Source organism: Pan troglodytes, chromosome 9 (genome assembly GCF_028858775.2).
Source record: "Pan troglodytes isolate AG18354 chromosome 9, NHGRI_mPanTro3-v2.0_pri, whole genome shotgun sequence".
Lineage (NCBI taxonomy): Eukaryota > Metazoa > Chordata > Mammalia > Primates > Hominidae > Pan > Pan troglodytes.
Window position 1 is genome coordinate 72,327,232 of NC_072407.2, and position 23,031 is coordinate 72,350,262.

The 23,031-nt window shown below is 45.9% G+C and overlaps 1 protein-coding gene, 1 non-coding gene and 1 pseudogene across 39 annotated transcripts in view; 2 read left to right on the forward strand and 1 right to left on the reverse strand.

Annotated features, from left to right (window-relative positions):
• The first annotated feature begins 327 nt into the window (after positions 1–327).
• The window catches only part of PPFIA1 (PTPRF interacting protein alpha 1), a 118,460-nt gene continuing 95,756 nt past the window's right edge, over positions 328–23,031 (forward strand). For 29 of the 38 annotated variants that reach the window (XM_016921448.3, XM_016921453.3, XM_016921450.3 and 26 more), the window contains exons 1-2: positions 328–462; positions 1,718–1,981. In XM_016921448.3, the coding sequence (XP_016776937.1) occupies positions 1,718–1,981 (264 nt within the window). In that variant the 5' untranslated portion in view covers positions 328–462. Of the gene's footprint in view, positions 463–681; positions 868–1,717; positions 1,982–23,031 lie in introns of those variants that run through there. The other 9 variants (XM_054662486.2, XM_063783139.1, XM_063783141.1 and 6 more) reach the window with 3 other exon arrangements.
• LOC129136442 (histone H2A.Z-like) lies at positions 8,463–8,847 on the reverse strand (annotated as a pseudogene).
• MIR548K (microRNA mir-548k) lies at positions 13,483–13,597 on the forward strand. The gene has a single exon (NR_035892.1). It is a non-coding gene; the product is annotated as a microRNA mir-548k (primary transcript).

The window sequence follows — 23,031 nt, forward strand, 5'->3', positions numbered from 1 at the left end:
CCGGCGAGCACCTGAGCGCCCACCTGTGGCTCATCCCGGAGACCGCCCCCTCCCCCGCGACCCGGGCGGGGCCTGAGGGGCGTGGCTCCCGTCTAGCTCAGCCAATCAGTGCCCCGGAGCCGCCGCCCGCCCCCTCCTGAGGAGACAGCGCTTGCGTACTCGGGCCGCGGTGCTCCTCGGGCCCCGCCCCCGGGGCGGTGCTGACGCTCGCGCCGACGCGCTCGACGTCGGGCACGTAGACGCCGGCGCCGCGCAGCCGGGCCCGCTCCTCCTCCGCTCCGCCAGTGTCCGGCTGCGGGCCGGCCTTAGTGACTGGGGCGGCGGGCCCCGGGGCCGCGGCGTGGGGCGGGCAGGCGGACGCCGGCCGCGGGCTGCTTTCGTCGGCTCCCAAGCTCGCCCGGAGCGAGCAGCCGCCCGCGAGCCGCCGCGGAGCCTCCTCGCCCGCTCCCGCCGGCGAGCAAGGTAAGGGAGCGGGACACTGAGGCAGGCTCGGGGCCCAGGCGTCACCGGCGCGTCCCGGTCTCCGCGGCGGCCACGCAGCCGATTAGATGTCTCCGCGGGGAAGGGTGCGCTCCGGGACGGGTGGGGGCGAGGCCGCGGCGCCGGGTCGCGCTGGGAGAGCTCCGGCGGGACCCCCGCGCCCCAAGGGACGGCTCCGGGGACTGCGCGCTGCCCCTTCCCGAGCCCCGCGCCCCGTGACCCGGGCGCTGGGGCGAGGGGCGGGGACCTGCGGCCGCTGAAAGCCCTGGCCCGAGCGGGCTCCGTTGTCAACGGTCCTCACCCCCCGGGGTTCGGGGCTCCCGCCGCACCTGATACAAGAGGGGAGGAGTGCGGCTCGAGCAGGCTGGAGGTCACCATCCCCATCAGGTGCGCCGTCTGGGGCATCCCCCTCTCAGGGGTCCACCGCGCCCCCAATACTGCCCGAAAGGCTCAGAAGCGACTTCCCCTTTCCCTGGCGCTGTCTTTATATCCCAGACACTTAATAGACTCTCGTAATCTCACCTTTCACTTTTCCCTCTTTCCTAGCCGCCCCCGGCTGTATCGACCTGCTATGTTTCCATTGTGGATTTTTTTTTCGGTTGTAAACTTACGTAAGTTAGGTTGACCAACCGTTGCAGCCATTGGAAAACACTTCTACCAGCGTTTAACGAATCCGGTTCCTTTTAGTGCTCACCAAATCCAGCCCAAGAATTCAGGGAGCCGTCAGTTCTTCCCGGGAGCTGACTGCACACATTCCTGCAAGATGCCTGATAGATTTTGTACTTGTCAGTTTTGCTGGTTGTATGCTCCTTCTGTGCTTTTTCTGAAAAATGATTGGGTGACATGTGTTTTGACTTTCTCCCCCCCTACCCCCCCCCTCCCCACCCCACTGGGAAGTAAAAAAAATAGGTAACAGAAGCACACTTGTTTTCAGCAAAAACAAGTACAGCTTTGCAAACAGACTACCCCAGGGGTTGCCCTTTTTTGTGAGGGTAGTCCTCTGGGATCTTGACCCCTTCCCTGGATTTTTGTCTATGTTAATGTCTTCATGTTGTGTATTTTTGCACTTAATATTTGCCCTGTGTATGTTTTCCCAGCTTATTTACACACAAAGCATAACAGATCTGAGCATAATGAGGCTGCCCATCTTTTTAGCTACAGATACCTGTAAAGTTGCATATTTGTGGGAACCTGTATTCTGCGCTTAATGACTGTAGCCTGGGTCTTTCATTTCAAGATGATGTGCGAGGTGATGCCGACCATCAGCGAAGCAGAAGCCCCCCCTGGAGGAGGTGGAGGCCATGGTTCCGGCTCCCCTTCACAGCCAGATGCAGATTCACATTTTGAACAGTTGATGGTCTCCATGCTAGAAGAAAGGGACCGCCTTCTTGATACACTGAGAGAGACTCAAGAAACGCTGGCCTTAACCCAGGGGAAGTTACACGAGGTTGGTCATGAAAGAGATTCCTTGCAGAGACAGCTCAACACGGCACTTCCACAGGTATGAGTGCTTTTAACCTGAAACTATAGATTTTTCTCCACTAAATGTTTTTTTATTGGTGTCATCTTTTGTTAATGTTTCAGATGAGTATTTTCCGTAACGATTTGTGAAATGATAGTTTCTGGTGTTTGTAAGTCAAATACAAAGTTCCTAGGGATTAAACTTCTTAGGGAGAACAAATCGTTGTACTCTAAAGTCATGTGAAAATACCTCATTATTTTCATTCCTATCTTTGGGAACTGCCTAGGTTCAGGAAGTTCTCCTTTTTGAAAAAGGGCTCTGAAGCAACCAATCTATTTGGTGCCTCCATTCTGTTGTCTTAAGCCTTTTCTGGCTAAACTTGTACTTCCCATAGATTATCTCATGTATTTCTAATTTCCTAATGTAATTTAATAGACAAATAGGATTGATTTCACGGAAAAAAAAAATATTATTTTGATAGCCCACCTTTATCAGAACATCTAGGTTTTGTAAGTCACATTTGTTTTAGGGGATAGAAGACTCGAGATTGATTCCTTAGCAACTTTTTCCTTGGCAGATGAGAATTTTAAAGCTTAGGCCGGGTGTGGTGGCTCATGCCTGTAATCCCAGCACTCTGGGAGGCTGAGGCAGGCGGATCACCTGAGGTCAGGAGTTTGAGACCAGCCTGGCCAACATGGCAAAACCCTGTCTCTACCAAAAATACAAAAATTAGCAGAGCGTGGTAGCGCGCATCTGTAGTCCCAGCTACTCAGAGGCTGAGGCATGAGAATCACTTGAACCCGGGAGGTGGAGGTTGCAGTGAGCCAAGATTGCACCACTGCTCTCCAGCCTGTCTCAAAAAAAAAAAAAAAAAGATTTTTAAAGCTTAGAACAACTGAAATTGTTTCTCTGAGTATGTTACATTTGGACCAGTGTTTGAAAGACTTTGCTCATGGAGTTGAATGAGGATTTACTTAATGGTAGGTAAAGGGAGAAAGTAAAAACTAGAAGAGTGTAAGGTGAGTGGCACGGGGCATAGTGGGAGAGAAGTGGGTTATTTATGTGTTTCAGAGCTGTCTAGGCACCACGTTACTCATCATAAGTGCCTTTGGGGTGCATTCAGGTAGACCCGCATAAGCACACATTTATACTCGCATGATGGGTCTGCAGTGATAAATTAGTAAATGAATAAGTACTAGCCTTAATGTGTTTCTTGGCTGTAGTCAGTTCTCCTGAAAGATTGATAAGCCAAACGTGGGTTTCCTTTTTAGCAACAATAATTTGATGTTAGCGCTCTATGTTCCTTTTTTGTTGGATTAAAGAATCATTAAGATTTTTCTTATTTCGATCTTATAAATTACCAAGTTTATTTATGTTGAATTTTATTACTACAATTTTAAAAGAAGTAGCCAATTTATGTTTTACCAGGATTTTATTATATTTGTAGTTTAAGGTACACGTATTGAAGTGTATATCAAATACTAATATACTTAATAAGGTAGGTTTTGGAAAGAATGGGCACACAAGACATGTCAGGGAAGTGACAGGAGTTTTGTACAGTTAGTCGCAGGCTGTGGAGGTTGTCACACACACTGGTGACATGGTTGCTCAGTGATTTGTTTCTGGCACTGCTCAGTGTAGCAGCCTGGGAATGCCTAGTTCAGTGGATAACATGATGATGCCGACGGTTCACGTTACCACCTGAGCACCTGATTCCAGCCTTTCAAAAATGGAAACTATTAAGTAAACTTGTTTTGGACCCTTCCCTTTCCTGGAATCTGGTTCATCTTTGGTGGCTGGTAGTGTGACCAGATAATGAGTCCAGGAAGTGCATTTGTGCTCCTGGCACATTATGGAGGCAAGTTAGAGTGTACTTAAAAATATACATAACTATAGCATACAGCAGAAAAATTCACAAATCGTAAGTATACATCTCAGTGGACTTTTCACAAAGTTAACACACTTGCATACCACCACCCAGATCAAGAAATGGAACATTACCAGGCTTCCTAGAAGTCCCCTCCTAACTATTCCCAGTAGTTGTCCCCCAGAGCTAACCAAGGTCTTGACCTTTCACCATTGATTACTTTTGCCTGTTCTCGACTTTGTTTAAGTGAAGTAAAATAATCTGTATGTTTTGCTTCTTCATTCTGTCGTTAGCATCATGTTTGTGAGATGCAGCTTGCTCATTCTCACCTGCTCTCTGGTCATCCCGTGCACGAACAGACAGAACTTACTCTTTCTACTGCTCACAGACATTTGGGGTTGTTTCCAGTTTTTACACATGCTCCCCTAATATTGTTTGTTTTTTGGTGCAGATGTCTATAAACCTTTTTTTTTTTTTTGAGATAGGGTCTCACTCTGTTGCCCAGGCTGGAGTGCAGTGGCATGATCTCGCCTCACTGTAGCCTCCACCTCCCAGGTTGAAGCAATTCTCCTGCCTCAGCCTCCCAAGTAGCTGGGAATACAGGCACGCATCAACACCCTCCGCTAATTTTTGTATTTTTTGTAGAGGTGGGGTTTTACCATGTTGCCCAGGCCGGAGGATATGTATACACTTCTGTTGGATTTCTACAAAGAAGTGGAATGCAAATGATGGTGTGTGCATTTGTTCAGCCTCAGTAGAGAGTGCCAAAAGTGGTGGTTGTGACAGTTTGTACTACCCCAGCAATGTATGAGAAGTCAGTTGCTCCTGTACTCTTCAGCACTTGGTATTGTTGGGTCTTTACATTTTAGCTGTTCTGGTGGCTGTTAGCTGGTAGGTGGCTCAGTATGGTCTGAATTTGCTGCTCCCTGATGGCCAGGAACATGCAGAGGTAAAGCATCTCTACCTGTGTTCACTGGCCACCTGGATGTCTTTTGTGAAACGGTTATCTTTTGCCCATCTGTTGATTGGGTTGTCTGTTTTGTTTTTTACTGATTTGAAGGAGTTTTCTCTATATTCTGAGTACATATGTGCATGACAGATTGTTTTTAGACTCTTGTGTTTGCCTTTTCACTCTCTCAGTCGTATCTTTTGATACATAGAAGTGTAAAATTTTTAATGTAGCCCAGTTGATCCATCTTTTCAGTAATGTTTAATGCTCTTTGTGTCCTGTTTAAGAAATTTGCTAGGTCAAGTTCATGAGATATTCTACATTGTCTTCTAAAAACTATTTTTTAATCTTCCATCTGAAATTGACTTTGTTTATGGTATGCGATGGGGCCAAGAGAGTCTCTTTCTTTTTTTAAATGGATATCTAGTTGACCTTGCATAATTTCTTAAAAGACTATTCTTTCCCCAGTGTACTACATGCAGTGTCATCTCAGTCCAGTGACTGTAAGTGTGTGGGTCTGTTTCTGGACTCTCTTCTGCTCCTTTGATCTTTTTGTCATCTTTGCACAAATAGCACAATGTCTAAATTCCCATAGATATAGTCTGTCTTGAGATCTGGTAATTTAAGAAAAGGGTACTCACTCGGTTGCCCAGACTAGTCTCCAACTCCTGGTGTCAAGCGATCCTCTCACCTTGGTCTCCCAAAGTGCTGGGATTACCACTGTGAGCCACCACACCTGGCCCTGTAGATATTCTTTATCAAAATGTAAAAATTCTCCTCTTCTTAGTTTGCCAAGAGTTTTTTAAAAACCATGAGCAGGTATTAAATTTCTTAACATGGATTTTCTGCATCTTTTGAGACAGTCGTGTGATTTTTCTGTTATGTGGGAATTTAACTGTTTTTGTTTGTTTATTTTTGAGATGGGGTCTTGCTCCATTACCCAGCCTGGAGTGCAGTGGCACCATCATAGCTCGCTGTAGCCTTGAACTCCTGGGCTAAAGTGATCTTCCCACCTCAGCCTCTCAAGTAGTTGGAATTATAGACGCACGCCACTGCGCCTTGCTTTTTTTTTTTTTTTTTTTAATTGCATATTGTTTGTAGCCTGGGGAAGCAACCTCAGGAGCTCCTGAGAAAGAGCACCTCCCTTTTAAAAAAAATTTACAATTGTAGAATAATTCCAACCTGATCTTGATGTATTCTCCTTTTACTGGATTATATTTGGTAGTATTTTGTTTAGGATTATTGCATTTATATTCACGAGAAAGATTGACTTATAATTTCAGTTTCCTTCAGTGCCCTTGTTGGGATTTGGTATCAAGGTTATGCTGGTTTCTTAAAACAAGGTGGAATGTATTCCTTCTTTTTCTACTCCCTAGAAGAGTTCCTAGGAAATTTGTGTTTTCTTCCTTAAATGTTTGAAATAATTCTTTGGCAAAACCAGCTGGTACAGGGTTTTCCTTGTGAGAAGGAAAAATTTTAGAATTAATTTTATAGGTAGATGTAGGATTTTGAATATTTCTTCATGTGTCTATTTAGATAAAGCATTTTTCCCCGCTAGAGATTTGTTCAGGCCACCCAGACTTTCCAATTTGTAAGTTTAAAGTGGTTTATAATCCTTATTATCTGCAAGATCTGTAGTGATGTTCCCTTTTAATAATTCTTGATATCAGTAATTCATATATTGTCTCTTAATCAGTCTTGTTGGGGGTTTGTCAATTTTGTAAGTTCTTTTAAGGGACCAGCTTTCGGCTTTACATTTTTTTCTACTTACATTTGTTTTCTATTGCATTAATTTCTACTTTTTTTTTTTTGTTTGATTGAGAGAGAGAGAGATATATATATATATATATTTTTTTTTTCCAGGCACAGTCTCATTGTGTCTCCCAGGGTCAAGTCCTTAGATACTTGAACTGGATTTAACTCCCTCCTACCTTTTGTGTCATTGTTTTATATATTTCAGTTTAATTTATATTTATTTTTAAAAATAGAGACAGTGTCTTGCTGTATTGCCCCAGCTGGTTTTCAACTCCTGGCCTCAGGTGATCCTCCCCCCTTAGCCTCCCAAAACAATGGGATCCAGGCGTGAGCCACTACACGCTTTTAGCTGCATCTTACAAGTTTATGTACTTTAATTTTAGATATACTTTTTGCAGTATCATAATTATTTTGTACAGTTAATGTTTATTTAGATTTATCCTCGTAGTTTCCATTTTTGTTGCTCTTCATTCTTTATTGTTGTTTCATGTTTCTGCCGGGGATTATATTTCTTGTTTTTTTTTTTTCTTTTTTTCTTTTTTGAGACAGAGTCTCGCTCTGTTGCCCAGGCTGAAGTGCAGTGGCACGATCTTGGCTCACTGCAACCTCCATCTCCCGTGTTTGAGCGATTTTCTTGCCTCAGCCTTCTGAGTAGCTGGGACTACAGGCATATGCCACCACATCCGGCTAATTGTTGTATTTTTAGTAGAGACTGGGTTTCACCATGTTGGCCAGGCTGGTCTCAAGCTCCTGACCTCAAGCGATCTGCCTGCTTCAGCCTCCAAAGTGCTGGGATTACAGATGTGAGCCACTGCGCCCAGCCTATATTTCTTTTCCCTGAAGAACTTCTACGGTATTTCTTTGAGTTCATATCTGTGGATAATGAATTGTCATTTTTGTTTGCCTGAAAATTTTCTATTTTGCCTTTAGTTTTTGTTTTGTTTTGTTTTGTTTTGTTTTGTTTTTTAAGATGGAGTCTCGCTCTGTCGCCGGTCTGGAGTGCAGTGATGTGATCTCGGCTCACTGCAACCACCGCCTCCCGGGTTCAAGCAATTCTCCTGCCTCAGCTGCCCGAGTAGCTGGGACTACAAGCACGTGCCACCACGCCCAGCTAATTTTTGTATTTTTAGTAGAGAAGGTGTTTCACCATGTTGGCCAGGATGGTCTCTATCTCTTGACCTGGTGATCTGCCCTCGTCAGCCTCCCAAAGTGCTGGGATTACAGGCGTGAGCCACCATGCCTGGCCTTTTTTTTTAAAAATGTGATGTTTCACCATGTTTCCCAGGCTGGGGTCAAACTCATTGGCTCAAGCAGCTGCCTGCCTCAGCCTCCCAAACTGCTGGGATTACAGGTGTGAGCCACCGTGCCCAACTTGCCTTCAGTTTTGAAGGATGATTTTGCTGGGTATAGAATTCTGGGATCGTGGTCATTTCCTTACACCATTTTGTAGCAGCGAATTCATTGTTTTTTTAGCTCGCTTCCTTTTTCTTGACAAGTCAGCTTTTGGTGTTATTGTTGTCCCATTTGAAGTAATACTTCTTTTTATTTTCCCCTCTGGTTGCTTTTTATTTTTATTTTTTGGAGAGGATATGACTTTTACTGAGTTTATCCACCAGAGTGGAAATAATGTTTGTGCAAAACCAAATGTTTGTTACTATAACTCTCCATCACAATTAAAATCCAAACAGTTTTTTGAAAACAGTCAACTCAATCAAAACCCACTACTTCAGAATCAATAGCTTCTTTGAAGCCACAGTAACAAATATGGTTAAGACTTGAATGTAGAAATTTGTTGGTTGGAAAGCTAATTAAACTTCCAACTTGCTCAAGTAGAATTACAGAAAGGCAGAATTGTGTTTTTCACAGAGATACAGTTCACTGGAATCAGCCACACTGGACAGCTGGTAGAGTGTTTAGGGTCCTGAGATAATAAGGAATCCAGGCAGCCTTTAGACAGTCTGCTGTTGTCCTTTCTTCCCAATTAAAGATTTGTGGATGTGTGGAATGACACCTTTACCAGCAATTGTAGACTTGAAGAGAGAGCCCAATTCTTTATCTCCACGAATGGCAAGTTGCAAGTAATGAGGGGTAGTATGCTTTACTGTGAAGTCTTTTGATGCATTTCTTGCCAGTTCAAGTACCTCTGCGGTGAGGTACTCCAGGATGGCTGTGCTATTCACAGCGGCAGTCGCGCCCACACGTCCAGGACTGATTGTCCTAGATTTCAGGTGTCAGTGAATACGGCCCACCAGGAACTGCAAATTGGCTCTCTGTGAGTGGGAAGCTGCCTTTGTTGGCCTTTCTGGAGTCCTTCCCAGCCTTACTGCCAGCCATTTTCAATTCTGCTGAAGCTCAAACAGGCAAGGCAGAGAAAGGACTAATCAGACACACAGCAAGATCTCACCAGCTACTCATTCCTCACACCAGGATTTGAAGCTGCCTCTGGTGGCTTGTAACATTTTCTTTGCTTCAGGCATTAGCAAAACTTGGTATTTGTTGTATTGGTGGCCTGGTTCCTAATCAATTTTGGAAGTTTTGGCTCTTCTCTCTATAAATATTCCTATTTTCCACTCATCTTCACTCAGAGGGCCTCCATTTTTGTGTACATTAGGCATTTTTTTTTTTTTGAGATGGAGTTTCGCTCTTGTTGCCCAAGTTGGAGTGCAATGGTGTGATATACATTAGGCTTTTATCATGTCCTATGTGTCTCTTGTGCTCCTTTCCGTATTTTCTAGACCTTTTCTGTGTATGTGTCTAGGGGTGTGTGTGTGTGCGTGTGTATTTAGTTTTTAGAGACTGGGTCTCTCTGTTGCCCAGGGTGGTCTTGAACTCTTGGGCTCAAGCAGTCTTCCTGCCTTGGCCTCCTAAACTGTTGGGACTACAGGCGTGAGCCACCGTGTCCGGCCTGTGTGTAGGGGGGGATGTGTGTGTGTGTGTGTGTGTGTGTGTGTGTGTGTATTTTTGGGACAGGGTCTCGCTCTGTTGCCCAGGCTGTAGTGTAGTGGTGCAGTCTCAGCTCACTGCAGCATCTGCCTTCTGGGCTCAAGCGATCCTCCCACCTCAGCTCCTGAGTAGCAGGGACTACAGGTGCGTGCCACCACACCTGGCTAATTTCTGTATTTTCAGTGGAGGTGGGGTTTTGCCATGTTGCACAGACTGGTCTCAAACTCCTGGACTTAAGTGATCCACTTGCCTCAGTCTCCGAAAGTGTTGGGATTACAGGCATGAGCTAGCATGTGTGTATATATATATACATACATACATATATATATAAATCTATATGTATATAAAAATTTTTGAGAGACAGGTGGCTGGGTGCAGTGGCTCACGCCTGTAATCCCAGCACTTTGGGAGGCCAAGGTGGGTGAATCACTTGAAGTCAGGAGTTCGAGACCAGCCTGGCCAACATGGTGAAACCCTGTCTCTACTAAAAATACAAAAAATAGCCGGGCATGGTGGCACATGCCTGTAATCCCAGCTACTTGGGAGGCTGAGGCAGGAGACTCACTTGAACCTGGGAGACGGAGGTTGCAGTGAGCCAAGATCACGCCATTGCACTCCAGCCTGGGTGGCAAGAGCGAAACTCCGTCTCGGGGTAAAAGAAAAAGACAGGCACCCTGTTGTTGCCGAGGCTGCAGTGCAGTGGCGCGCGTGATCACTGTTCACTGCAGCCTCAAACTCCAGGGCTCAAGCAATCCTTCTGCCTCAGCCTTCTGAGTAGCTGGGACTATAGGTATGTGCCACTGTGCCCAGCTAATTTTTAAATTTTTTGTAGAGGCAGGGTCTTGCTATTTTGCCCAAGCTGTTCTTAAACTCCTGACCTCAAGTGAGCCTCCTACCTTGACATGTCAAAGCACTGGGATTACAGGTGTGAGCTATTGTGCCCAAAATCTAAAGTCCAGATTTTTTTTACTGACCCATCTTCCACTTCACTCATCCCCTCTTCATTTGTGTCCAATCTGCTGTTTAGCCCATAGATTGAGTTCTTAATTTCAGTTATAATTTTTAGTTCTAGAGTCTGCTTAATTCCTTTTACTATTCTAGTTCTCTAGTGAAATTTTTTCCTTTTGTCAAGTATATTTTTGAATAGTTGACATTTGCATCTGATAACTCTATTATATGGGTCACCTCTGGATCCATTTCTGTTTTTCTTTTTTCTCTAGGTTCATTTGTTGATACGCCCATTTTTGTTTTTTTAATTGAGTCAGACATTATGTATGAAAAACTGTAGAAAGCGCTGGGTGATGCTGTCTTCCTTCAGAAAGTTTCCCTCTGTCATCTGGCACATGCCCAGAGTAGGGACAGATCATCTCAGCTCAGTCAGGGCCAGGGTGACCAGAGGCTGGGATTCAGTCAGTAAGCGTCAGTTGAAGCTGCCTTCCCCCAACCTCCTGCTCCTGGTGTAACCATCCGGGGGTTCCATCTGAAACCCTGGAGTGTTTCCCAGGGCCCCTCTTTCTTGGCGTGTCCTGGAGCCCAAGTTTTGTCTCCTTAACGCCATGAGACTACTGAAAGCCCAGCTTCTCGGCCAGGTTTGCAGAGTGTTGGGCTCATTTCCTGTGTCTCCCTTTTCTCTGGGATCTTGGCCCCTTAAGTCCTGGCTGACTGTCAGGCCTGTACTTCTTTTTGTCTCCCCAGACCCTTGGGGCTTTCTAGAGCTCTGTAGCCTCTACTTTCTGCTGAGTTTTCTTCCCAGTTATCAGTGTACTCCTCCCAAATCCTTCCAAATTGTCAAATGCACTGACAGAAAGAGTGGGGGCTCTGAATAGTGGACTCACCTCAGTGGGCCTCTCTTTGGTTTGGAATGTTGGTCCCTTCATTTGTGGCTGCCTTGGCATCTCTTTGATGCCTGCAGACTTTCAAGTCATACTCACCTTTTCTAGTTTTTGGTGGGTTGCCGGGCTACAGGCCACCCCACGTATCACTGAAACTGGAGCTGAAGCGGGCGTGCTCTCTCTGTCTGCAGCATATGCGGAGTCTGGAGACATTGGTTATCATTACTTGATAGGGAGCATACAGAACCCACTCACCTCGCTTAGGCTACCTTGTCCAGTTTCTTTTTTTTTTTTTCCAGTCTGCTTCTCATGACATTGTCCAGTTTCTAATCAGAATCCCCCATTTGCCCCTGCCCAGTCACTTAACCACTTAAAGACAGTAGAGCAAGTGGCCCGCCCAGCGGGAGACACAGCCCTTGGCCTCCAATTCCCGTCTTGGCCACTGTGTGGGCTGTTCCACCCTGCTGTAGTCTCTACTCTTCCCCGTGCCCTGTGTCAGACCGAGGGAGGGTTTGTGATGACATATCTGGCAGTGGCAAAGAAGGAGGCTAGGGAAGTAGGAGAGGTTGTGTGTGTGGTGTTTAGTCTTACTTTGGAGATGGGGTCTTGCTATGTTGCCCAGGCTGATCTCCAACTCCAGGGCTCAAGCCATCCTTCTGCCTTGGCTTCCTGAGTAGCTACCACTACAGGCATGAACCAGTGTGCCCAGCTACCTAATGTTTATTCTATGACTTGATCCCATGTATGTTTTCTTTTTGAGTGCTGATTTTTTTTTTTTTTTTGAGATGGAGTCTTGCTCTGTCACCCAGGCTGGAGTGCAGTGGCGTGATCTCGGCTCACTGCAAGCTCCGCCCCCTGGGTTCACACCATTCTTCTGCCTCAGCCTCCCCAGTAGCTGGGACTACAGGTGCCCGCCACTACATCCAGCTAATTTTTGTTTTGTATTTTTAGTAGAGACAGGGTTTCACCATGTTAGCCAGAATGGTCGCGATCTCCTGACCTCGTGATCCACTGCATGCCTTGGCCTCCCAAAGTGCTGGGATTACAGGCGTGAGCCACCGTGCCCGGCTTTTTTTTTTTTTTTTTTTTTTTAAGAAGGAATTTTGCTCTTGTCGCCCAGGCTGGAGTGCAATGGTGCGATCTCAGCTCACTGCAACCTCCATGTCCCAGGTTCAAGCGATTCTCTTGCCTCAGCCTCCTGAGTAGCTGGGACCATAGGTGCGCATCACCATGCCCGGCTGATTTTTGTATTTTTAGTAGAGACGGGGTTTCACCATGTTGGTCAGGCTAGTCTCGAACTTCTGACCTCAGGTGATCTGCCCGCCTCAGCCTCCCACAGTGCTGGGATTACAGGCATGAGCCATCATGCCTGACCGACCGACCGAGTGCTTTTTTTTTTTTTTTTTAAAGCAAATATTGCCTTTGGGCTTCTCTCTAATTTCATTTTAAAGTTTCAGTTGCATTTTCAAATGGAGATTTTATTTTAAACTGGAGTGCAGTGATTTTTACAGTCTTTTTGAAAGCAACAAATGAGATTTTTAGAAGACCTCTTGCTTGAAGAACTCTTTTGTGTGAAACCTAGAAGAGAGACTGTTCACCTTTCATTGCACGTGAGGTCCCAAATTTTGCTAGTCTCTGTCCCAATCTGCCAATCCCTGAAGCAGGGAGTACAAAACTCAGAAGATTCTAAGGAATGAGGTCTTCAAATCAAATCCAAACTTAGTGAAAAAGAAGTCTACCTGTGTCAGGGGTGTTCCCTGTCAAAGTGATGGGTGAGCTTCAGCTGGTTGCAGTGGAAGGTGTGCTGGATGGATTGAGGAGGCGAGAGGGTGCAAGACAGCCCATTTAGGAGGCAGTTCCTGCAATGTGGGCATGAAGTGTTACAGCCCAAACTAGGATGCTAGAATCCGAGGGCAGAGGGCAGTAGAAAAGAACAACCTGGCGGAATTGTGTAGGACTAGAGGATGACAGCCGAGTGGCAGATACCAGGGTCAAGCTTGCGGGGAGAAGGGGGACGGGGGTGGGGGAGAGTAAAGAGGAGACGCTGGTGTTTGGCGGTGTTGAGAGGTATTTGTGGTTGTCACAGCTAGGGCAGGGATGCTCCTAAACATTCTGCAGTGGAGCCCCCTCAACAAAGAATTATCTGGCCCCAAATGTTGGAAGTGTCCAGGTTTAGGTATAAAGAATCAGAAGCTTTTCTCAAGTATTGCTGTTAGGTTGGTGCAAAAGTACTTGCGGATTTTGCTTTACTTTTAATGGCAAAAACCGCAATTATTTTTGCTTCAACCTAATATGATGCAAAATTGGCTACAACTGTAATTTGTTGAGTGCTGCAAACAAGGTACTTGCTAAGCTTAGCTTTAGTGAACAAATTAGGAAGAATTGGAATAAGGTAAAACTAGCTAAATGACTCTTCCCTGAGAATAAATACTAATGACTGCCCCTTCAGATGGTGCCCCCTCATCTGCTTTACTGACTGTTTCTTAGTAGTAGTTGGCAAAACACCTCTTAAAATACCATGCTTGTTTTCATCGTCTTTGGTGTATGAAATAGTTGAATATATCCTTTCAGAATAATATTTGGCCATTTACATCTCTCTTTTGCACACACTGAATTTGCCATCTTGTCTTCCTGTTCCTACACCTTTAATTGTCAGCAAGGAGACAGAGTCCTTCCTCCTATTTTGTTGAGCCCTGTGTGAATATTACTGTTCTAGGCTCCTGCAGTCAGTGGTAGAGACAGACAGGGTCTCTGCCTGCAGAAGACTTTCACAATATACCCATGCTCAAAGCAGGTGCAGGTTGCGAGACACATCCAGATAGAATGAAGTGGTTCAGAAGAAATCCATGATCTCGACTGAGTGGGGTGGGCTGCCAGGCACACTGTGGTCCAGAAAGGTGAGGCTTTCGAGGGGATTGGCTTAGAGCTGAGGGATGAAGGCTAAGAGGAACCAGGTATGAGAGCTTTCTTGGCAGTGGGGCTACTTGAGCAAAGGCCAGAGCAAGGGAGAGCTTAGCATTTAGCTGAGTCAAAGCTGGGGTCTGTGGCCATGGTTACTTGGCCTGGAGGGAAGGGAAGAGTGAACATGGTAAGGTTGGCTAGGTAGGTTGGGATGGGATCAGACAGAGGTGAAGACTTGCTTGTTTTTGTTTTAAGTACCTTAGGGCTTCAGTACTTTGCGTGCATCATGGCCTCAGGGGAGGGAATGATATGATTTAGCTGCGTTGTTATTTATTTATTTTTATTTATTTATGTATTTCTTTATTTAAGATGGAGTCTTACACTGTTGCCCAAGCTGTAGTGCACTGGCATGATCTCGGCTCACTGCAACCTCCGCCTCACAGGTTCAAGCGATTTTCCTGCCTCAGCCTCCCAAGTAGCTGGGATTACAGGCGCCCGCCACCGTGCCCGGCTAATCTTTACTAGAGACGGGAGTTTCACCACGTTGCCCAGGCTGGTCTTGAACTCCTGACCTCAGGTGATCCTCCCTCCTTGGCCTCCCAAGTTTTTAAAAGATCATGCTATGTGGATAATGAGCTGGGGATGGAGGGAAGAATGGACCTAGGGTGGAAACCACTGGTTAGAGTAGAGCCACTTCGAGTGCATGGGTTTGGGCTATAAAGTTAGTGCTGTGAGCAAAAATTAAAAACTCTTGCTGGGTGCGGTGGCTCACGCCTGTAATGGGAGGCCGAGATGGGCAGATCACGAGGTCAGGAGTTCGAGACCAGCCTGGCCAACATGGTGAAACCCTGTCTCTACTAAAAATACAAAAATTAGCTGGGCGTGATGGTGCGCAGCTACTCGGGAGTCTGAGGCAGGAGAATCGCTTGAACCTGGGAGGCGGAGGTTGCAATGAGCTGTGATCGCACCACTGCACTCCAGCCTCGGGGACAGAGGGAGACTCTGTCTCAGAAAAAAAAAAAACCTCTTAACATCACCCATCACATAAAGCACAGAACAATGTGTACCTTTTAATTATCATATACATAAATGCATACTGTTTTAATGCAGTATACATAATGTTTATGTATATAGTGTATACATGAATGTATTCAGGTATTTTGAGTGTCTGTATGTGCCATGCACCATTCTAGGTGCTGAATATTCCATAGGTAAAAAGGGTTATTTAGCCCACATTTTTTTCGTTGTATGAAGAGAAATGGAAAAAAACAAACTTACATAGTTCGGTTTGAGGAAGTTAAATGCATGGATGATGTAATGTGGGAGCACTTTCCACTTTTCGTTGATGTTTGTGTAGGCAGAACTAGGGAGGTGGTTTTCCTTGGGAGTTTCAGCTGCCTACTGTACTCCTCCACTCTTGGCCACCGTGCCTCGCAGGTGCCTTACCTGACTGCCATGCTGTATACTTTCATTTGGGCAGGCTTTGGGCTCCTTAAATTCAATATTGGCTCAAACCATCTTTCCCCCGCATCCGTACCCCGTCCTGTGAACGGTAGTTTTCTACGTAGTCAGGTGGCTATGTCTCTTCTTTTCTTTTGAGATGGAGTCTCATCCTGTTGCCCAGGCTGGAGTACAAGGGCACAATCTCAGCTCGCTGCAATCTCTGCCTCCCGGGTTCAAGCGATTCTCCTCCCTCAGCGTCCCAAGTAGCTGGGACTACAGGCACGTGCCACCGCGCCCTGCTAATTTTTGTATTTTTGTAGAGACGGGGTTTCACCATGTTGGCCAGGCTGGTCTTGAACTCCTGACCTCTGATGATCTGCCCTTCTTGGCCTCCCAAAGTGCTGGGATTACAGGCGTGAGCCACTGCTCCCGGCCCTATCTCTTTTCTGCGCTAACCTTATCCTTCTAGTCTCCAGGACCTGTGGGATGGACCTTTCCATCTCTTGGAGGTTACCCCTGAGGCCCACTGACTCTCAGACCTGAACCCTTTGTCTTCATTGGGTTGACTCCCATGGCCCCTGTTCTGGAGCCTCTCTGCAGTATCTTATCCCTTTTTGCAGCAAGATCTTTCTTTCTTTCTTTTTTTTTTTTTTTTTTTTGAGACAGGGTCTCACTTTATCACCCAGGTGGAGTGCAGTGGTGTGATCGGGCTCAAGCAATGCTCCTACCTCAGCCTTGTAAGAAGCTGGGACTACAGGTGTGCGCCACTATGGTTGGCTAATGTTTTTTCTGTGTGTGTATACACACATATATATACACATATACATATACTATATATATACATATACATATATATGCACATACACACACACACACACATATATATGTAATTATTATTATTTTGTAGAGCAGGGGGTCTTGCTATGTTGTCTAGGCTGGTCTCGAACTCTTGAGCTCAAGTGATTCGCCCACCTCAGCCTCCCAGAGTGCTGGGATTACAGGCGTGAGCCACCACACCGGGCCAAGATCTTTCTAAAACGCATGTACAGCTGCCTTTCCTTTGCTCAGAACACTTGAGCTCTCCATTCCTCCTCGGGCTGAAGACTCCTGTGTCATCACATCCTGGCCCAGCGCCTCCCTGCTCTCCCAGTTGTGGATAGTTCCTCACTTGCAGACTCCTTTTTTTTGTACAACTTTGTAAATAAGCTGTTGTCTGAGATTAGGCCTTTCTTATCTTCTACTTGCCAACTTCATTCTAGCTACAACCAAGTAATTTGGTGCAGCTCTTTCAGCGATCCGGTTTTGCCCTGTGTATACTGATCCTCAAAAATGCCCATATTCTGATGCAGTGGTTTGACTTCAGCTAAGTTTTTTTTTTTCAGTAGATACAGGAGTCTTTATGTTACCCAGGCTGGTCTCCAATCCTGGTCTCAAGCAATCCTCCTGCCTCAGCCTCCCAAAGTGTTGAGATTACAGGCATCAGCCACTACACCCGGCCTTTTGTTTTTTGTTTTTAAAAAAATTTGTTTTTAGAGATGGGGTTTCACTCTGTTTCCTAGGCTGGAGCGCAGTGACACAATCGCAGCTCACCGTATCCTCAGCCTCCCTAGCTCAGGCAGTCCTCCCACTTCAGCCTGTTGAGCAGCTGGGACCACGTGCATGTACCGCCACACCTGGCTAATTTTTTGTTTTATTTTTGTAAAGATGAGGTCTCCCTGTGTGCCCCAGGCTGGTCTTGAACTCCTGGGCTCAAGTGATCCTCCTACTTGGCCTCCCAGAGTGCTGGGATTACATATTGATGTTGGCCCTAACAACTTGTATGGTTAGATTTTTAAATTCAGGCGTTTGTAAGAGTTAAAGTCTAAGTGTGTGTAGGTCCCACTGCGCTGGGGCTCAACATCTCTCACTTGCTCTCCAGCCATGCCTCCTCTCACCTCTGCTTTTTTTTTTTTTTTTTTTTTTGAGACGGAGTCTTGCTCTGTCGCCCAGGCTGGAGTGCAGTGGCACAATCTGGCTCACTGCAACCTCTGCCTCCTGGGTTCAAGCAGTTTTCTGCCTCAGCCTCCCAAGTAGCTAGGATTACAGGTGCCGCCACCATGCCCGGCTAATTTTTGCATTTTTAGTAGAGATGGGGTTTCACCATCTTGGCCAGTCTGGTCTTGAACTCCTGATGTTGTGATCTGCCCGCCTTGGCCTCCCAAAGTGCTGGGATTACAGGCATCAGCCACCGCGCCCGGCCTCCCCTCTGCTTTTTGTATCCCTTCGAGGCTCACAATTCCCAGAGCTCTCCTTCTTGGTGATAGAAAGTGGGGCCACTGCCTGAGGTGTGATTGCAGACCTCTCCTTTGACTCTCTCTCTGTAATTACTTGTTCCTGGGAGACCTTCAACCTCATGGTTTTAGTGTCCATGGTGTTCCCTGCTCAAATCACTTCTTCCTGGAAGTTGCAAAGAGGTAATTTTTCCAGCTCTCCATCCGTGTACAGTGATGAACAGATATTCCTGTGTGAAGAAGAGTGTTCTCCTTTGTTCACTTTCCAGCTCTCTCAGTCACTGAGGACACTGCATATTAGAGTCAGGCATCGTCATTACTCCTTGGATGCTCATATTGTCCCTTTCAGATTGGCTCCTGTGTCTTTTTGCCAAGACCCCATTAGTTCTTGAGTGCTTCATTGCTTTCTGGCACAGAAATTTGTCCCAGGCCTACTTTGTACTTTTCCTGCCTCAGATCTGAAATCATTCCTCTCAGGAGCCCTGGTTCCCTTTAGTGGGAAGTGGCATTTAGAAATCAGCATTTGGGGCTGGGTGTGGCCACTGTCACGGGGGTAGCATCTGGTTGTTTTTTTTTTTTTTTTGGGGGACGGAGTCTTGCTCTGTCGCCCAGGCTGGGGTGCAATGGCGCCATCTCAGCTCACTGCAAGCTCCGCCTCCCGGGTTCAAGCAATTCTCCTGCCTCACTCTCCCAGGTAGCTGGGATTACAGGCCCACACCACCATGCTTGGCTAATTTTTTTTTGTATTTTTAGTATTGATGGGGTTTCACCATGTTGGCCAGACTGGTCTTGAACTCCTGACCTCAGAACTCCACCTGTCTTGGCCTCCCAAAGTGCTGGGATTGCAGGCATGAGCCCCTGTGCCTGGCTGAAGGTAGCATCTTTTATGTCCTTTCATTGGACAGAGCTAGAAAAAAATGTTCATTAAAAAACCTCCAATTTCATACTGATTCTTTAAAATAAAAGTTTTTTCCCCTTATTTTATATTTACACAGCTTAAACTGATGATTTTGATTTCTAATAATATTAACATTGTTTTCCTTATCTATGATATTCATAAAATGGGTTCAGCATTTTAATACATTGTTCTTACAAACAACCCTTCGAGTGAAGTTTAGGATTCCTTAGCAATTCTTTTGGCTTTAGAAATAAATACATCTTGAGAATATATAGTTAGAGTAATGGGTTTAAAACAATTTGTTGTAACATAACCAAGGTAATTACCAATTTGATAAACAGGTTCATTTGTTCCTATTTATTCTTAATTCAGAGTTTGCATTTTATAAACTTTTTAAGTAGCTGGGACTACAGGCATGCGCCACCACGCCCCAGCTTTTTAAGTGTTGGCATTACAGGCGTGGCTCACTGCGCCCAGCCAAGTTTATTCTTTTTCAAACCAAGTGTGGTGGCACACACCTGTAGTCCAAGCTACTTGAGAGGCTGAGGTGGGAGGATCGCTTGAGACCAGGAGTTGGAGGCCAGCCTGGTTAACATAGCAAGACCCTGTCTCTCAAAAACACATTTTTTAAAAAAGTTTATTATTTTTCAGCCAGGTGCAGTGGCTCACACTTGTAATCCCACACTTTGGGAGGCTGAGGCAGGTGCATCACTTGAGCCCAGGTGTTCAAGAGCAGCCTGGGCAACATGGTGAAACCCCGTCTCTACAAAAAATAAAAAAAATTAGCCAGACTTGGTGGTGCACATCTGTAGTCCCAGCTACTCAGGAGGCTGAGGCACGAGAATCGCTTGGGCCTGAGAGATGGAGGTTGCAGTGATCCAAGATCATACCACTGCACTCCAGCCTGGGTGATAGAGCGAAACCTTGTGTAAAAAAAAAGTTTATTATTTTTTAAATACACAAAACATTTACATGGTTCAAAAGACCAGAACTTTGTAAAAATGTAAACTCAGAAGTCTTGCACCTAGCCCTGTCGCACCCACCTCCGATAGGTGGGGTGAGGACGTGTCTGGTTTGCATGGAATAGTCCCGGTTTTTGCCTGTTATCCTGGAGCAATTAGTGACAGTGCCTTCTTTCACTCTCAGAAATGAAGCATAGCTAAGGCTTTGTTGGTGCCTGCTAATGCTAATTTAGAGATGTGGACAAAATGGTTCCACTTTGTGGATTTTTTTCCCCTGTAGCTAAAAGTAAGGGCTTGGCTGAATCCTGTAGACTTGGATTGAGGTTCTCTTGGCAGGGGAGGTCCAACCATGGAGTTCATACTCTTTTCACAGAGTCTCATTCTTATTCGGAGGAGGAAATTTCATTTTACTCTGAAAATTTGGGAGCTTGAAGCATATTGTACATTTCCAAGTTTTTCTGCTTTGCAAAGGGCTAATTATTCCTCCTGCCTATGTAGTTTTAAACCTTTGCCAGTACTAATATAAAAATTGATTTCAAGTAGTGACATGCTGAAGTTGTTGAATCATATAGAAAAGTTAAAGTTCTACTTGAGATGAATCAGTGTTTCTGAGCGATTGATCTCTTGAAATCTCTTTTTTTTGAGACAGTTTCACTCTTGTTGCCCAGGCTGGAATGTAGTGGCACAATCTTGGCTTACTGCAACCTCTGCCTACCAGGTTCAAATGGCTCTCCTGCTTCAGCCTCCCGAGTAGCTGGGATTACAGGCATATGCCACCACGCCTGGCTAATTTTGTATTTTAGTAGAGACGGGGTTTCTCCTTGTTGGTCAGCCTGGTCTTGAACTCCCGACCTCAGGTGATCCACCTGCCCCCGGCCTCCCAAAGTGCTGGGATTACAGGCGTGAGCCACCACGCCCGGCCGATCTCTTGAAATCTCAAGGTGCTGTGAGGAAGCTAGTGCAGTCTCTTCCACCTTAAAAAAAATTTGTGGGGGAAACATGAATGACAGCCGAGGTCATGGTATCCTACGTACCCTTAAAGAGAGATGTGGCAGGATGAGATGATTTCGAATAGCCTGAGTATTAATTTGAATAGTGTGACGTGGTATTTCTTTTCATACAAATTAAAATCTAAAGAACTTCACTTGTGATTAAGTGTGAGATCCCATTGATGCAGAAAGGCTTAAAGAAATTCCAAGTAAAATTTTACTTAGCAGCCCTGTGGCTCAGCTCATTTTCCTCCACCATAGATGCTGAGGTGTTCACACTGGAGGGCGATCTCAGCAGACAGGCACTGTGCTCTTTGTGTTACCTGAAGGCACTTTACAAACAGGAATTCAGTGCATTGCCCTTCCTCTGTTTCTTTTTGTGATTGATGGAGATCTGCTGACTTAAATGAATAGTTTACTTATTTATTTATTTATTTATTTATTTTTGAGACAGGGTCTCACTCTGTCATCCAGTCTGGAGTGCAGTGGCATGGTCACAGCTCACCACAGCCTCCACCTCTCTGGGCTCAGGTGATCCTCCCACCTCAGCCTCCCCAGTAGCTGGAACCACAGGCATGTGTCACCACGCCTGGCTAATTTTTTTTTTTTTTGAGACAGTCTTGCTCTGTCACCCAGGCTGGAGTGTAGTGGTGCGATCTCGGCTCACGGCAACCTCCGCCTCCCATGTTCAAGCGATTCTCCTGCCTCAGCCTCCCGAGTAGCTGGGACTACAGGTGCGTGCCACCACACCTGGCTAATTTTTTGTATTTTTAGTAGAGACGGGGTTTCACCATGTTAGCCAGGATGGTCTGGATCTCCTGACCTTGTGATCCACCCACCTCTGCCTCCCAAAGTGCTAGGATTACAGGCGTGAGCCACCGCGCCTGGCCAGTCGCCTGGCTAATTTTTGTATTTTTTTGTAGAGACAGGGTTTTCCCATGTTTCCCAGGCTGTTCTTGAACTGCTGGGCTCAAGTGACCCCCCTGCCTAGGCCTCCCAAAGTGCTGGAATCACACATGTGAGCCACCACACTCGGCCAGTGAATAGTTTAGAAGCAGGCCATGTGCGTCCTTTCTGCCTGCCTCTGTAGGTAGATTCCACTCCGCCTCCCCTGTGTGGATTCCCACATTGGAGCGCAGGCTGGGTGGGTGGCAAGGAGAGCAGTAGGTTTGTGTGGAGCATGGGCTTGGAGCCAGCTGGACTCGCATGTCCCCTTTCCCTTGTTACCTTTGTCACGTTCCCTCATCACTGAGCCTTCTGTTTGCTCACAGTAAATTAGAGATAATAATCATTTGGGTATTTTTTTAGCAAATTCGTATTGTCTACTGTGTGTAAGGTACCGTCCAGGGGCTGGGTATATGGATGTTTGGGAGATAGAATGAGATCATAGTGAATGTTTATTGCCTCTAAGCCTCTTTATAGGAATGAGCCCCCACTGAAGCCTCGTGACAGTGCTATAAAGCAGGACACTGTTATGACCCCATTTTCTAGATGAAGAAATTGGAAACTCACTCAGGATCCCATAGATATTACATGGTAGAGGCTGTATTTGAACCCAAGCAGTCTGACTCCAGAGTTCTTCAACTGCATGAAAAAGAGTGGGCACAACAGTATCCTTCAGACCCCTCTGCCCCCTTATAGTATTACTGGAGTGCACACACTTATGGTTCTTTAACGGAGGGACTTGTCTCTCAGTTAGATCCCCTTCCACCCCTTCGCACCTACTCCACCTTTGAGCATCCGGGGCAGCTGCTTGGGCTTCCCCTGCCTGGGATGGGAGCCTAGTCTGAGCAAGGTGCCTGCCCATGTGGCCTGCTGCCTGGTGCTATTCTGTCCCCATTGTTGAGCGTAGCCTCTGGCACACAGTAGACACACACACAGTGATGCATCCTAGAATGATGAAATAATTTCCTAAACGGGATCTTTTAACAGTTACCTACCTGTTCTTCAGTGGCTCATCTAATTCTGTTCCTAGCTCTTCCACGTGGTTAATCCAAGGCATTCAAAGTTTCAATTTTTTTCCCCTTCTTCATTGCTTTTTCCAGAAACTTTTTCACAGTGCAGAACAAGGGGATTTAAGTGTGCTATATGTTGGCTTCATAGCAAGTGTATGACACTATTGTTTGGTTTCCCATCAATCAACTCTTGGCCCATGATAACATTAAAATTTGCTAACCTGCAATTTCGTTGGTATTTTGATGATAACTTGAAACAAATCACTGGAACAGTAGAGAAGCAAATAAAACCAATGGCTTTGAAACATAATAGAGTCGCGGTGGC